Source organism: Nothobranchius furzeri, chromosome 8 (genome assembly GCF_043380555.1).
Source record: "Nothobranchius furzeri strain GRZ-AD chromosome 8, NfurGRZ-RIMD1, whole genome shotgun sequence".
In the NCBI taxonomy this organism is placed as follows: Eukaryota; Metazoa; Chordata; class Actinopteri; order Cyprinodontiformes; family Nothobranchiidae; genus Nothobranchius; species Nothobranchius furzeri.
This window is the reverse complement of record NC_091748.1, coordinates 40,694,577-40,709,206: the sequence shown is the minus strand read 5'-3', so window position 1 is coordinate 40,709,206 and position 14,630 is coordinate 40,694,577. Positions and strand designations below refer to the sequence as shown.

The 14,630-nt window shown below is 41.1% G+C and overlaps 2 protein-coding genes across 6 annotated transcripts in view; one reads left to right on the top strand and one right to left on the bottom strand.

Annotated features, from left to right (window-relative positions):
- LOC139071512 (capping protein, Arp2/3 and myosin-I linker protein 3-like) overlaps nt 1-14,630 on the top strand; it is a 53,258-nt gene that overhangs the window by 10,004 nt on the left and 28,624 nt on the right. For 3 of the 5 annotated variants that reach the window (XM_070554028.1, XM_070554024.1, XM_070554026.1), the window contains exons 3-17: nt 1,344-1,394; nt 1,503-1,565; nt 3,379-3,500; nt 3,683-3,777; nt 4,080-4,150; nt 4,254-4,327; nt 4,405-4,480; nt 4,569-4,657; nt 11,846-11,940; nt 12,352-12,438; nt 12,944-13,053; nt 13,157-13,234; nt 13,354-13,430; nt 13,771-13,875; nt 14,017-14,086. In XM_070554028.1, coding sequence (XP_070410129.1) covers nt 1,344-1,394; nt 1,503-1,565; nt 3,379-3,500; nt 3,683-3,777; nt 4,080-4,150; nt 4,254-4,327; nt 4,405-4,480; nt 4,569-4,657; nt 11,846-11,940; nt 12,352-12,438; nt 12,944-13,053; nt 13,157-13,234; nt 13,354-13,430; nt 13,771-13,875; nt 14,017-14,086 — 1,263 coding nt within the window. The remainder of the gene's footprint in view (nt 1-1,343; nt 1,395-1,502; nt 1,566-3,378; nt 3,501-3,682; nt 3,778-4,079; nt 4,151-4,253; nt 4,328-4,404; nt 4,481-4,568; nt 4,658-11,845; nt 11,941-12,351; nt 12,439-12,943; nt 13,054-13,156; nt 13,235-13,353; nt 13,431-13,770; nt 13,876-14,016; nt 14,087-14,630) is intronic. The other 2 variants (XM_070554025.1, XM_070554027.1) reach the window with 1 other exon arrangement.
- Nucleotides 6,351-10,144, bottom strand: LOC139071487 (zinc finger MYM-type protein 1-like). Its single transcript, XM_070553987.1, has 2 exons — nt 10,055-10,144; nt 6,351-9,099 (listed from the first exon to the last, which is right to left on the bottom strand). The coding sequence occupies exon 2, from the start codon at nt 8,637-8,639 to the stop codon at nt 6,351-6,353; it is 2,289 nt and encodes a 762-aa protein (XP_070410088.1). The 5' UTR covers nt 8,640-9,099; nt 10,055-10,144.

Below are 14,630 nucleotides of genomic sequence, written 5' to 3'. Positions count from 1 at the left end.
TTACAGCCAGGAAGGGCATTAGTGGCAGATGTGTAGACAGAGAGACACGTATGGACATAGAGGTGGTTCCAGCTTGGCTGGGGTTTGTGCATTGTTCTACAGGAAACGTTTACTTGGCTTAAAAATGACACAAATAACGAGAAACAACACATGGTGCAGTTTGTCAGCCACGCTTTAATTAAATACTCACAGAAACAGTGCCAGTGATAGGCAGTCAGGGGAGGCTGTCGTCATGACAAGTAAATTAATAACACTGATATGATGGAAAATCAGTGTGTCCAATATATCGGTTTTCTGTTTATGGTCAAAATCGCTGAGTTTACTTGTTTCCTGTTTAAATACATGGCTGAAGTCCAAGTGAGGCAGTAATTAGCTCGGCCTCCCCTCCGACGGCGCTTCTACACACACCCAGACCCTTTGAGATACATCTCTATCTAAGGTGCTGCACACACCGACCGATGCAGGAAGATGGTGCATGCCCACTGCTGCCTATCACTAATAAATATGTTTAAATACACATATGCTGGAGTTGGATATATTTAATGATTGCGTGTAGCATATGTAGTCTTTCCGATTAGCCATAGATGCACAGTGGGAGACGATAACATGCCTCTAAGATAAGTGGCCGTGTGTAGGGTTAGGGTTAGGGTCGTGTTCTCCTCTGCACAGGGTGAAGGTGTGGCCCCGACAGGTCTGAAAGGGTGAATTAATTAAAATTTGAAGAAGAAGTCACATTTTCACATGCAAGATTTAGATAATTAAAAACATTCTGCGCAAATTTTAAAATCAAATTTTGAAGTTGTAGTGAGTTAAGGCTGCGATTAAAGCTTGAGTTAGTGAGGAAAAATGGTTGTGAGGCAACCATAACTGAGCCTGACAGGATTACAGTATTTATTACAGGCTTGAAGAACAGAGAGAAACGTGTTTAGATGTGAAACTTTGCTTTTGCTTTTCTTGAAATCTCCTTGAGCAGAAACTAAAGAGAGCACATAGAGCCCAGAGCTGCACTCGCTCTCAAAACAAATAAATGAGGCCCTTTTATGAGAACCCTACAGCACAAGTAATGTAATGCTAATAAAATTACATCTCACTGTTGTAGGATTGTGATTATTACTGTACTGTAAGATGTCACCATTTCTCAGCTTGTGTCACCGGATGGTAATCTCTTAATGCTGTACTATATGTCACTGGCATGGAGGGCTTTTAGCTGAATCAATATGAGTATTTCCTCTCATCATTACCATGGAAACTCCTCGGACCATACTCTCCCTGTGGGGGCTTTGTGCAGTGAACCTTTCTGCAGCCCTGATCCCATCGCCTTTATTTCTCTCCTCTCTTTGAAGGTCCTCTCAACATGGCGTCTTTATTTCCTGGCTCCAAAGATTCCCACTAAGGTAGTCCTTCCATACAGCTCCTCTAAAGTGAACGTACAGTGTGAGGTCTCGTTCTCTTGTCCACGGCAGAGGGATCTCACGTCTGTGTGTGTGCTGTGTCTTTGAAAGCAGGTAGAAACCACATTCAACTTCTTGGAGATTCGAGCTTTGAATTCTCACCCTGAACACCAGGTAAACGTTTAACCCTTAACGCTGCATGGCCTCTGAGTGTTGCCACATCGTTTCAGCCTTCATGACAGGACAGCATAGGTTTTACGAAAATGTATATTCTCTTTCTTTATTTCTAGCTGAGGAGTGTATGGTGTAAGACTTTCCCCCATTACAAAGATAAAGATGAAACATTATAATCACCAGATATAATAATGACTTGATATCTTGTGTTTATTATTTTGCATGTCACTATTGACATTTAAAGTCATTTTTAGAACTTTGAATCACAGAAATTTGACTTTTCAAAAAGGTTATCTGACTGAACATCATAGCCGTTTCTCAACACGCATACCCGTCTGTAGTTGTGTACGCGCGCGCGTCCTTGTGAAACATCGTCATCGGTGGACCAAACGACTGTTAAGAACAATTTCAAGTATGGTCTGAGTTCCTGATGTGTTCTGGCTCCGCCCATTACATCTTGTTGCATCCTTCTGCCGACTTGGCCGGCAAGGTATCCCACAATGCACTGCATCGCAATCATTGTGCTTTGAACGGCTGAGGTAAAAAATCATAGTTGTAGAATATTAAATGAGAAATACAAGTAAAGCAATATTGTTGCCTGCTATTGTGAATAATTGTGTGTAACCTGTAAAATTTGCTTTGTGTGTGTGTGTGTGTGTGTGTGTTTGTATTTTCTTCAGACGTCACAATCCCTCGAAACGAGCCAACCCACGATCAAAATAAAAACGTTTCTTTATTAAACTCTGTTCTGACAAAAAAACTTTTTTTTCTTGATTTAACTGTGAGAAATGCTGGTATTTTATCAAGTTTGATCAACAGTGGACTAAATATTCTACAAATAATGTTTATTCATAGTAATTTTGTTTTTAACAGATGAATAGATTTTTATTTTTATTTCAGGTTGTTTTTTTAGACATGACGCTACAGAGTGCGCTTCTGTTCCACATGCCGGATTTTCTCGTGTCCTTTCCAAGAACATGCTTGTCACGTACACAAGAACGTTCTAGCCCCCCTTATGATATTGAGAAACGGCCCATCTAAACCAGCAGTTCCCTACCTTCATTTCTTGGGGACCCCGAACCCTGACTCCTACATTCACACACATTAAACACTTTACACAAATATTTATTAATGTCATTTTTACAAATATAATTCTGATGGCCTCACAACCCAGGGTGGGAACCTCATGACACTGAAATGCTTCTGATTTTGAAACCTAAATGTGAAATTTCACATTATATTTTCAAATGTCATATTTTTGACTTTGTATCTCAAATATTAAATTTGAAAGTCATAATAACAGCAGTTATGACTTTCAAGCACTTCAGACTTTGAAATGTGATTTTTTTTTTTTTGGCCACGTTGCCACGTTTTCTTTTCCTGGCGATGGATGTTGGCTTACTCTGAGTCATTTTTAACTGTCGTTATTGCTTGAAAATTCATTTGTTATCAGCTACAACAGCTGAACAACTTTTAAGTGAAAATTTGAGTCATTCCTCCATCACTCGCTTTGATGTTGAGTTCATTTTTTGGCTCTCCTCAGGAGGTTCTTCACCCAAAGAAGTGAAAGGGCTGTTTTGACGTGCAGCAGGAACCACAGAGTATTGCACAGCAGGGCATCTGATTAAAGATGTATTGCATTTCCCTCATAACATGCAAAAATAATAATAATAATAATAATAACATAGAAAAATGTTCTGTTTTGTTGTGACAGGAAGGGAAATGAGAAACAGACTTGACAGGTTTAAACAGGTGAAGGCTGGAGGAAGCTTTGGAGTGTCAGACAACAACAATAAATGTTTTTTCTCTTCAGGTCATCATCGACACCGACAAGTCCAGTTTCTCCCTGAGGTTTGAGTCACGTGACCCCCTCAATCATGTCGTCAATCATATTAACTTCACTCTTTCTCGAATTTTCAACAACTCCATTTTTGCGTAAGTGTCGCATCTTCCAAAGAGTTGTCACATGCCCGCTCAGCAGTTGATAAATCCGAGTGTGAAGACAGATGACCTTTCGTTTGCACAATTATCAGAAAGATGGATGATGCCTTACAGTGCGTGCGTGTGTGTGTGCGTGTGTGTGTGTGTGTGTGTGTGTGCTTCTTTGATGTTGGCAGCCCGTCCATCTGCCACTCAGACAGTGACCTTTCGGAGGGCAGCAGGAAGTATTCGCCCAGCTCAGAGACTTCGGTGGAAACGCAGAGGGCCTGTGGTAAAAGAGGCGTTATTATCAAATGCTGGAATGTGCACACACGTGGAGTCGCATGCAGAGATATGTGTACTCTGCTTGGCAGGCTCTGGAGGAAGTTGGCACAAACTCGTCACAAATGCGCTCCCAGATGTTCTCTTTAGAGCTGTCGCACAAATGAAAGATTGATCATTTGGACAAATGTTTGCATTTTCCTCCCGTTTTTTCCCTTTACAGCTGAAGGAAGCAGCTGTTTGCATCATCTCAGATTCCTTTTTGTCTCTTTTTTCTCCTCTCTTGTGTTGTTTTCTCTCTGCGCCTCTCAGGAGGCTTTTCAGAGACCTATGCCGCGCTGTGCGACTATAATGGCATCAGCTGCAAGGAGGAAGTGCAGTGGGTAAGAGCTGTGGGACTGTGTCTGTGCCACTGTGAGGGCTTTTACTGTTACATACTGTTATGGTACTGTGCACAAAAAGGCTCATGGGTAATATTGCTCCTAGGATGTGGACACTATATATCACTCTCAGGACAACCGGGAGTTTAACCTGCTGGATTTCAGCCACCTGGAGGGCAGGTCAGGGATAAAAGAGCAGCCTGACACCATCCTCTCCAAATCAAATGTGTTGTTGACTTGATTTGGATGTTTTCCAGGGATTTGGCCGTGATTGTTGCATCGATGGCATACAACACCTGGTTCACCAAACTGTACTGCAAAGACCTTCGCATTGTAAGCTTAAACCCCCATTTTAAAACGGACGAAACACTGATTTCACCTCAAAAATACTACGTAAATACGTTTGTTTGTTTTTAATAAGGGGTCAGAAGTCACAGAGCAAGTCCTACACACAGTCAGCAAATCGTCCAGCCTTGAGGAGATCACCCTGGAGAACGTTGGGCTGAAATCGTGAGTTTTTATACAAGCTTTGACTGGGTTTGCAAATTTAGAATACAAATTAAAACAATGTTTTGCTTATTGTTGACCCATCAGGATCCATTTCTGCTGTTCTTATTTTAGGTCTTAAAGTGGAACTAGGCTGTTGTGGCCTGCTTTTAGCACCCCACTCATGTCCGAGGTGGCCTTTTATTCACCCTGTAAAGGGTCATTTAGCACATACTGGCTAGTGTATCCCTTTAAAGGTGGACATTTTTGTCCTTGGTCTCCAAAATATCCAGAGTATGATTCCATTTTTTTACTTGTTCAGTGCATGAAGATTCATGAAAATAAATCAAATAAAATCATAATATTTCTGAAGAAACTGGGAAGGGTTCTAATGCAGATGCAAAGATAAAGTTTAATTGCACAAACTAATGTGGGCATGAAAATAATCTGCTTACAAATGTCTTTAAAAAGGTGTTTTTGGTTGTTGTTGTGGTTTTAGTAATCCTGTGGCTCTTCTAGATCCTACGTACAGAGATAATTACATGAACCTCTTCATGCAGAATGGCACTGCAGTTAGCAGTACATGAAAAGTTGTTTTAAACACATTTCTGTCCCAGGGCCGTGCAGAGACCTTTGAAGGGGCGGGTGCTCAAATTTAAAAAGGGGCACACAGAATAATATTTTCTAACACCATGACATAACCACAGTATACCCGGCTGAATAACAAATCACATTTATTAGAAATTCAAAATGGAAGTGAATCATTATATACACCCTTACCACATAAGGACAATGTAAAGCAAAAGTAACTTGTTTGGTAAATGGTCGGTATTTGTATAATGCCTTCTTAGGGTTCTACAACCCCCCAAGGCACATTACAACACAGTCAGTCATTCACACACACACATTAAAACACTGATGGTGATGAGCTATGATGTAGTCATAGCTGCTCTGGAGCGCACTGACAGAGGCGAAGCTGCTGAGCACAGGCGCCACCAGTCCCTCCGACCACCACCAGCAGGCAACGCAGGTCAAGTGTCTTGCCCAAGGACACAACAGCATCAATCTCTGATTACAGTCAGGATCAAACCTGCAACCTTCTTATTACTGGACAACCTGGTCCACCTCCTGATCTATTGCTGTCCTATTTTACGTGATGATGGGGTATAATGTAGCTGTTGCAGGGTTGCTCCTCTTGCTGCTGCTGGTGATGCTGGAGGGCAAGGCTGTGTTGATCTCAGACTGTAGGTAGTAAAACGAAAAGAGGAGAAATGTTAGTCAATTACAAAATTAATGTAAGATAATAAAAAAGGCAAAAATTGGTGAAAACTCTTAGAACTGTAAGACAGAAATATCTGAGACAACACCTGTGGTAAATAAATGGAAATCTAATCATTAGTGGATAATAGAGGAGTTTATGTCAGAGATAAGAATGTGACAGAAATATAAACAGAAAGAGGTGTGTGTGTGTGTGTTTTCAACATCATAGTATGACCCTTACCAGAATAGACTGTAGAACTCTATTGGTTTCTTCCTTCCATCATGATTCTATCTTTCTTTTTTCTCTCAAATATTAAAAGCAACAATACAAATGCAAATAAAGATAAACCAACAGGCAACAATCAAACTGTTTAATAATCTGGAAACAAAAAATAACAGTGGTTGTGGTCAGCAAAGAGCAGGAAGAACCAAGATGGTCATCAGGTCATTTTACACATCACAACAGTAACTTTCTGTTGGCCATGTCCCGAAAAATGTCAATAACATCACCGTGGTTGACTGTAACATCTTTCTCAACAGCCAATAAAAGAAGTTCCGACAACCTCTCCTCAGAGCAAAGGGTGCGGAGTTTGGTTTTTACCAGTTTGAGTTTTGAGAAGGAACGCTCCACTGTTGCTGTGGACACCGGAAGTGTGCCGTATGTCTTCATCAGCTCAGTCATGTTGGGGAAGATCAAATGTGCATTGTTTTCTTTGACCACTGAAAGAATGGATGTCACATTTATTGGTGGAGGGCATGAGTAGGAAGCATGAAAGACCTTAAGTTCTGTCAGTAATTTGTCTTCTTCCTCAATGTCATAGAACTGGCAGAGTTTCTTCACAGCTTGGAGTGACTCTGTTGAGATTCTTGCTGTTTGCCAGTTCTCTGGGACTGTCAGGTAATGGAAGGCATTCAAGATGTCCCATGTGGAATTATCTCGTCCTTTAAAACGTCTCTGAAGCTCCTGTGTCATTGTGTCCACAAAGGTGTAGTACACTTTGGCACGGTAGTACTCTTGGGGGGTTGTGAAAACATGTTCAGCAGTAGCTGTTGTTGCAGTAAACTTAAACTTTGCTGGCACTTTCCTCCTCCGAGCTTGTCCAGGCACCTCAGATGGAGGATCCAATCCCACTGATGCTGCCTTCTCTGTAGCCTGTTGATACATTTTCTCAAATTCTTCCTCCGTTCTGCTGTGGGACAGCCTATTCAATACTCCATCAACAATTTTGTATGCTGAAGCCAAGTCCATGTCTTTTTGCTGCAGTGCATCAGATGCTGTTGCTGTCACTTGGAAGATTGGACAGGTGATCTCCAGACACAGGAGGAATTCAAAATTGATGTTTTTGAGTAGAATCATAGCATCACCTGCTGAAGAGTCTGGGGGATCTTGCTGTGTTATTTCCCCAAGAAACTGCATTAAAGCTGGAAGGACCTTCCTCATTGTCTTAAGAGCAGTTTCTCGGCAGCTCCACCTAGTGTCCGACAGCTTCTGCAGCTCCAGTGGACGCTGATCAGGGTACACCTTCTTCTGCATTTTAATAAATGCTGAGTGTCGTTTTGATGAGTTGGCCACAAAAGTGTAAAGTTTTTCAACCAAGTTAAAAAAACTCACAAAACAAATGTTTGACTTTGCACTCTCTACCAGCACCAGATTAAGGCAATGTGCCTGGCAGTGCACATATAAAGCCTTTGGATTCTGTTTCTGGATTCTCGACTGAAGCCCCTTAAACTGCCCACTCATGTTTGCAGCCCCATCGTAACCTTGACCTCGGATGTTGTCTATCTTCAGGTTATTTTCTTCTAGTAGAGCCCTCACAAGCTTTTCAAGAGCATCCCCACATGTTGATTCCACGTTACACACCTGAAGGAAGCGCTCTTTGATTTCCATGTTGTGTACATATCTGACAACAAAGGAAACCTGTTCAGTGTGAGAAACATCAGTGGTTTCATCCAACAGTATGGAAAAAATGTCACACTCTTGCAGTTCTGTTTGGATGACACGTTTTACTGATGTGGCCAAAGCTTTGATTATATCATTTTGACTTCTGTTTGACAGGAGCGAGACAAGAGGTCTTTTTCCAAGTCCTTGTTGCTCTTTTATGGCATCAAGGTGTATTTTCATCACACTGTCATACTTGCTGAACAACTCAACCAACTCCAAGAAATTTCCTCGATTCTGACTTGATGCAGTCTCATCATCCCCTCTGAAAGGCAAGCCCTGTCTTGCTAGGTAAAGAGTAACGGCTATCAAACGAGACAAAATTTCTCTGTTTCTCTCTCTCTCTTTGTCTTTTGCTGCTTGTGACACTTGGTCAGCCACTTCAAATGCTTCCTCTAATGACTTTTTCCTGAATGAGTTCCATCTGACCATACTACACATGTGAGACTCTGATGCACTGTGCTCTTTGATTTTTTGTAAAGCCTTTCTCCACCTATTAAACCCTTCTGTCTTCCAGCAGGTTTTGCGGCTTGTGTGTTTTTCCTCATGTAAAAAAAGACGGCAGCTGAAACAAAACATAGCATCAGTACTTGGAGAATACTCTAGCCATGAATTATTCTCATACCACTTGTTTTGAAAGGATCGACCTTCTTCATTTTTGGGATATGATGACAGTATTGGTTTGCAGGGTCCAATTTTATCACACATTTGAATAAAGGCCTCTGTGTACTTTATGTTACAGAGTAGGACATGGGCAGGATCATTTGGGTGTGCAAGTCCAAGTAGGTCTGAGAATGTTCTCTCCATGGCTTCACTCTCCTTCTCACTGGGCTCTGACTCATTCTCTGATACTTTCACTTTAGCCTCGGTCTCCTGAGACCGACTTGCCCTTTCCTCAGAAATCTCTCTTGGCTCTGTCTGTGACTTGCTTTCTGCCTCTTTTCTTCCTTCAATCCCCTCATGTGATCTATCACTCTCCACCTGCTGTCCATCTGAGAACAAGGCAAAATTACCTATTGTATGAATGAAGTTTGTAGTTATTCACATTTAACAGGTCTTGCACCTAATCCATGATCAAGTAGCTAACAAAAAACATTTTCTGGCATCAAAACATTGCAGTTGTGTATATTATTGTTTCTACACTTGTTGCTGTGATGCAACTTACCTGTACTCTTTTTTACCCAGCTGGTGAGGGACCCACTGCCTTTAGCTGCCTCACATAGCTCCTTCTGTCGCTGCTTCTGCCTCCTTTCCTTACGAGGCATGTCTGTACAATGATATATCATAATTAATTTACAAATATTTTTTCATGCATGTAAAACTCATGCATACACATACTGGACATTTCATTCCTTATCCAGAAAACTAACTGTATATAATTTGGCCACAAATTTGCTTCATGATGCTGATCCAGAATATTTCCATACTATTTTAATCATAGTGCTTTAGTAATTATAATAAAAATAAAGAATAAAACTATGTTTATGCTTTCATTCAGTTTTACTATCTACTTTGTGCAAAACAGAGAACTGTACAGATAAAATAATTTTGCTGTGAAAACAATAGTTTTTTTTAAATGTACATCTTTAAAACATAATGTTTTTAATACAATGCATTCAAAAAGAGAGCAAATATAAACTCCAACATTGTGAGAATATGCATAGTATATTAGTGAACTATAAAACCCACCAGAAGGGCTGAGAAACCTTAAATCTAAAACAAAACTATGTTCCCTAAAACGCTGGACAGAATTTACAGACAAGGACTGAATATTTTGTAACACAAAACTTGTGACGGATGTTACCTTTAGTAAGTATTTTTCTTATTTCCTTTCACAAAAGGTAGCTAAATTTTAAATTTGTTCAAGTTTTATAAGTCCGCGAACCAGGAAGTGATTTTGTAAACAAGAAGCAGGGCTGTGTGAGACCCCAGTCACGTGACACGCAGCGGCAATAGGAATGAAACTTTGCGGTACCTAGTTAACAACAACAACATTTTATTGGCAAATTCTCAATATTTAAGATTGAAAAAATATTTTCGTACAAGTACTTATGTACAGAATGTTTTTGGTTAACCCTAAAGCTACTGAGGTTCAGAATCGGTACCCAGCCACAGACACACACCCAGCTAGCAATATATCACACACACCTAGTGCCACAAAACAACTTAATAATGTACAAAATAATCTAATAACCGTGTATAGTAGTGTGCATCCTACTTACCGGTGTTAGTCCGTTTCTCCCAATCAGTATGTCCTAAAAGCTCTGCACCGCTTGCTTGGCCATGAAGAACACGTGGGTGCTTGCAGCTGGTTGTGACCGGCTGTGCGCTCTGGCTTGAGGAAGAGACGGTGTAGTCACGTGACTCACGCCAGCTATATAACTTTATTAAACAGAAATGTTATTAATTTATTATTTTTGTTATTGTTGAGGGGGCACAAACAGAAAATTCTTTTAAAAAAATAAAAAATTAAAATAAAAATAAAAAATCATTAAACCTCAAAAAGGGCACTTTGGGCACATGGGACAAAAGGGGCAGGGTCTCGAGCACCCTCCGCCCCCCCCTCTGCACGTGCCTGTTCTGTCCGGTAATACATTACAAAGCAAAACAAAACGCCTGAAAGAAGTGATGCAGCAAAATATAAAACCACTATTTTTATTTATTCATTTATTATTTATTTAGTTTGATTTATTTAATTGTGGATTTTTTTTACAAATCATATAATTTCTTACATGTCCTACATAGGTCATGGGAGTGAAAGAGTTCAGTGTGACTGTAATTAAAGTTCAAATTTGTATCATTTAATGTAACTGAATGATATTTCTACTGGGACGTCTATGAGCTGCAGTTGTCTTACCCGCTTCACTAAAAGTGATGGAGTCGATGGAGAAACGTCGCCCAGGTTGTTGCTACTTTTGTCTGTTTCTGATGCTCTGGTGCTGAAAGTTACAGCACAATAGTCCTGGTTGAATTGCATGTGTTGATGTAAAATGTCCTTTAATAGTTTTTCTAATCTACTTGATATTAAATAGAAAAAATCCTGACAGAGTTGCAAACAAAGTAATGTGTTACTTATGTACTAGCACCCTTAAAGGTTACATTAAACGTCCATGCAGTGAGTGCAATGCCCATGAACATTTCACATGAGGTCTGGCCCCCGTCCTGCTGGGGGTCCGGTCATTTATTTTCAGTGAGACGTGGTCAGTGGCAGCTGGGACGGCTGGTTAGACAGCTGGAACAGATCAGACGCCATAATTCGTTTTTGCTGTTTTTGAGGTCACATTTTTGTAGCTTCCATCTACAAACTGAAAGATCTGAGTCCTGTAGCTGGTTTTTGATGGAACATTACAACGCCTCCAATTAAACTGATGTGAAACCTTCTGAGACGTGAAGACATGCAGACACGCTGACTAACCAAGAGCAAAATCAACCAAGAAGATTCTTCTTATTTCCTCTTTTCTTTTCTTAGTTCATGAAAAATATCAGATTTTAGATGTTAGTCAAAACATCTTCAGTCAAAGCGTTGCATTTGCTTTATATCGAATAAATGCATCATAAACACCGGAGGGCGGCGGGAAGGAAGTTTAACCCTTTCATGTCTGAACCTCAGGCATTTCCCCCGGGTTTTTTAAAATGATCCTCAGGCAGGAAAAGTCAACTTTATTTTATTTTTTTTAATAAACATTAACTTCTGACACGTCCACGCAGGTGGATGACGTCCATTTTGAATTTAAACTATGTTTTGCAGTATTTACAGTCCAATGTGGTGGTTAGTGCTCAAACACACCTGAACCACAAGTACAGCGTTTGAGCAGCTGTCCAATAGTGACCCCCACACACGACAGGGTTAAAACATTTAAGTGAAATAAAATTATAAAATTATCAACAGATTAGCAGTGAATAAATCTCAGAAGCTGCTTTTGTTTTAGATTGTAAATCAGACAAAAAACTTATGTCCCTGTTCTCTGTTTGTGTGTGTGTGTGTGTGTGTGTGTGTGTGTGTGTGTGCGTAGCGATTTTCCACAGAAGATGTCAGCTGCTCTTTCAGAGAACCCTGCATCAGTCATTCACTCCATTAATTTGGCCCACAACTCTCTAGACAATCAAGGTATTAATAAATCTAATAGCCTTTGTCTGATTTATTGTAACGGCGTTAGATTTAAATGAGTAAATAAATAAAGGAGTCAGACAGTAATGACTAGTTTTCTTGTGGGATAACTTCTTCCTTTAGGATATTCTTCTTTTTTAATGTGACGTGACACACAAGACAGCAACAAACACACTTTGTTTAAATGATAGTCTGATAAATTAGGAGTGGTCTGAGAGTTTACTTTTCTCCCATGGTAACATTTAAAGCCAGGGACGATATTGTTACTTAAATGTTTTTAATGATTATTACCTTTAGTTTTTCGTATTTCTTTAGTGGAAGCATAGCAACATGTCTGTGTTGATAGTGAGCGTACACCAAACTGGGATTTTTGTCTAAGTTTTGTTTGCTTCTCTTGTGTGCGTACTGCAGGTGTGTCCAACTTAATCCAGCAGGTGTGCCGTCTCACCAAAGGGCTTCGTCTTCTCAACCTGTCCAAGACTTCACTCACTTCTAGGGGTTTGTCTGACCGTCGTTCGTCTTCTGACTTCATTTGTTAAACATGTCAGCGCAGTCTGCAGCATCTACCTCCATGCAGAACAGTATTTACTCCAAACGCTGAAACAAAACAAGTTGTTTAACCTGCTGCTCGGGTTAGCTCGTGCTGTGAGCGAGAGGAAGTAACGCCTTCAGAGCTGCAGATAAAGCCTCCTTTGAGAGCATCTTCTCATGTTTCGGCCCCGTCATGACTCCACGTTGACTTCTGATGTCTCACGCTGTCCTGCAGGCTCCAGGCCTCCAGTGACTGTCTCATCTTACAACCTATTCAGCAGAGAATTTAAATATTACAGTGAATCACTCTGCTTCCCACAACATTCACCGATACCTGCTGCTCTGAGATCGGTATACATAATGTAAGAAGCGATACGAACATTCCCCATCTCCTAATGTCTTACACTCCTTGTGGTTTTTCTCTCGCTCTCTTTTCCATCTGGACCCACGTGTCTCCATCTCTGTCTCTCAGGCGTGGTGTCTCTCGCTCAGGCTCTCTGCTCCTGCGACGAACACTCCAGCTCCCTCCTGCACCTGGACCTGAGCAAGAACCCCGGGGTCCTCTCGGGGGACGACGCCTCGGTCAGACAGAACAATCCATCTGGAAACAAGAACACTCACTGCTCCACTTTCACTCCCAGCCTAATGCGATGTCTCCTCTGCTCCTCTGGCATTCTGTTTGCAGAACTTGTATCTCTTCTTGTCCCAGCCTAACTGCCTGGTCCACCTGGACGTGTCAGGAACGGACTGCTCCGTTGACTCGGTGAGTTTAGTGTCTGCTTTTGTGGGGGTAAATAATAAATAATAATGTGTGGCGCTGAAGGGAAATGAGTATGTTTTTCTCAGCTCAGATTAACCGTTTCCACCCTGTTTCTTGTGCAGCTATTTGGGGCTCTTCTGAGGGGGTGTTGCGCTGATCTTTCCTTTCTGAATCTTTCCAAAAATACCTTCTCCCACAGGTTAGTGCTTTTCTTAAGCTTACCTAAACATGAAGACCACTTCAGACCCAACTCTGGAAACACTCTGTCCTCTCACCACTTCGTTCCTCGTGCGTCGTTTCATTTTCTGTTTTGTCGTTATTTTAAAGAATTTGAATTGAGTTTTGCTTTCTCTTGTCTGTGGTGTAATCCCAGGAGTCTCTCGTAGATTCATTCATCACCTCACTGTCAGCCCCTACTGCTGAAGCTGTCGTTCTCACTGAGCTGAACTCATATTTACTCAACATCCCTCATTTCCTCATCTGTGTACTCACTTCCACCCTCCTGCTCTTTGATCCTTGTTTTTTGTATAATTGAACAGGAAAGTGAAGGACACACTGCCGTTGTTTCGTCAGTTCTTCAGCTCGGCCTTCAGCCTCACTCATGTCAGCCTTGCCTCTATGAAGCTGCCTCCTGATGTTCTCAGGTACTCGACACGTCGCCTTACATTTCCCTGTTTTGGCACACGCTCTTTTCATCACGCTGAGAAAAGCAAAAAGGTCTGCACAGCTGTGTCAGTCAGGCTTTTAGTTCTCCTCCTTACTCAAATGCTTTTTACCCCCAACAGGTCTCTTCTGACAGGACTGACCTCCAATCCTCACATCACAGATCTTCATCTGGACATCAGTGGCTGTGAGGTGAGAGCTTCTTTTGTCCGTCTGGAGTAGATTTCAAAGCTGTTTTCCACGCGGGCTGGAGAGGTTGAGCCGTGCATTAGAAGAGGTCAGGGTGGTGCAGGAGGTGTTGTGTGCTTAGCAGCTGTTCAGAGCCAATCACAATCAGCACAAAAACAAAATAAAAGATGCTGGCCTGGAAACAAAAGTTACAGTAAATCTTTTATTTCTTCTGTAAAACATGAAAAAGTCTGAAATGCTTTTTTAGTTTTCCATTTAAAGTTCAACATGACTGTGAGAGGAAGCGTAGACCACCAAAAGGTGGTAAACATTTTCTGTGTGTTTATTTTATGATTGATTCTAATGTCACTGTCAGAAAGTCTTTATTACACAAAAAATCTCATTAACTTTCCAACTGACCTTAGAAAACCCCCAAATAGATATGATTCAGTTCAGTTCTGTTATATTCATTTATATAGCACCAATTCACAGCAAGAGTCGTCTCAAGGCACTTTACAAAGCAAACATTCCAATTACCTCGCCCTGGGCTGCCACCTTACCGTGGTGG

Coding starts and splice junctions, on each gene's coding strand:
- LOC139071487 (XM_070553987.1), bottom strand. CDS start 8,639: ATGGAGAGAACATTCTCAGACCTACTTGGACTTGCACACCCAAATGAT.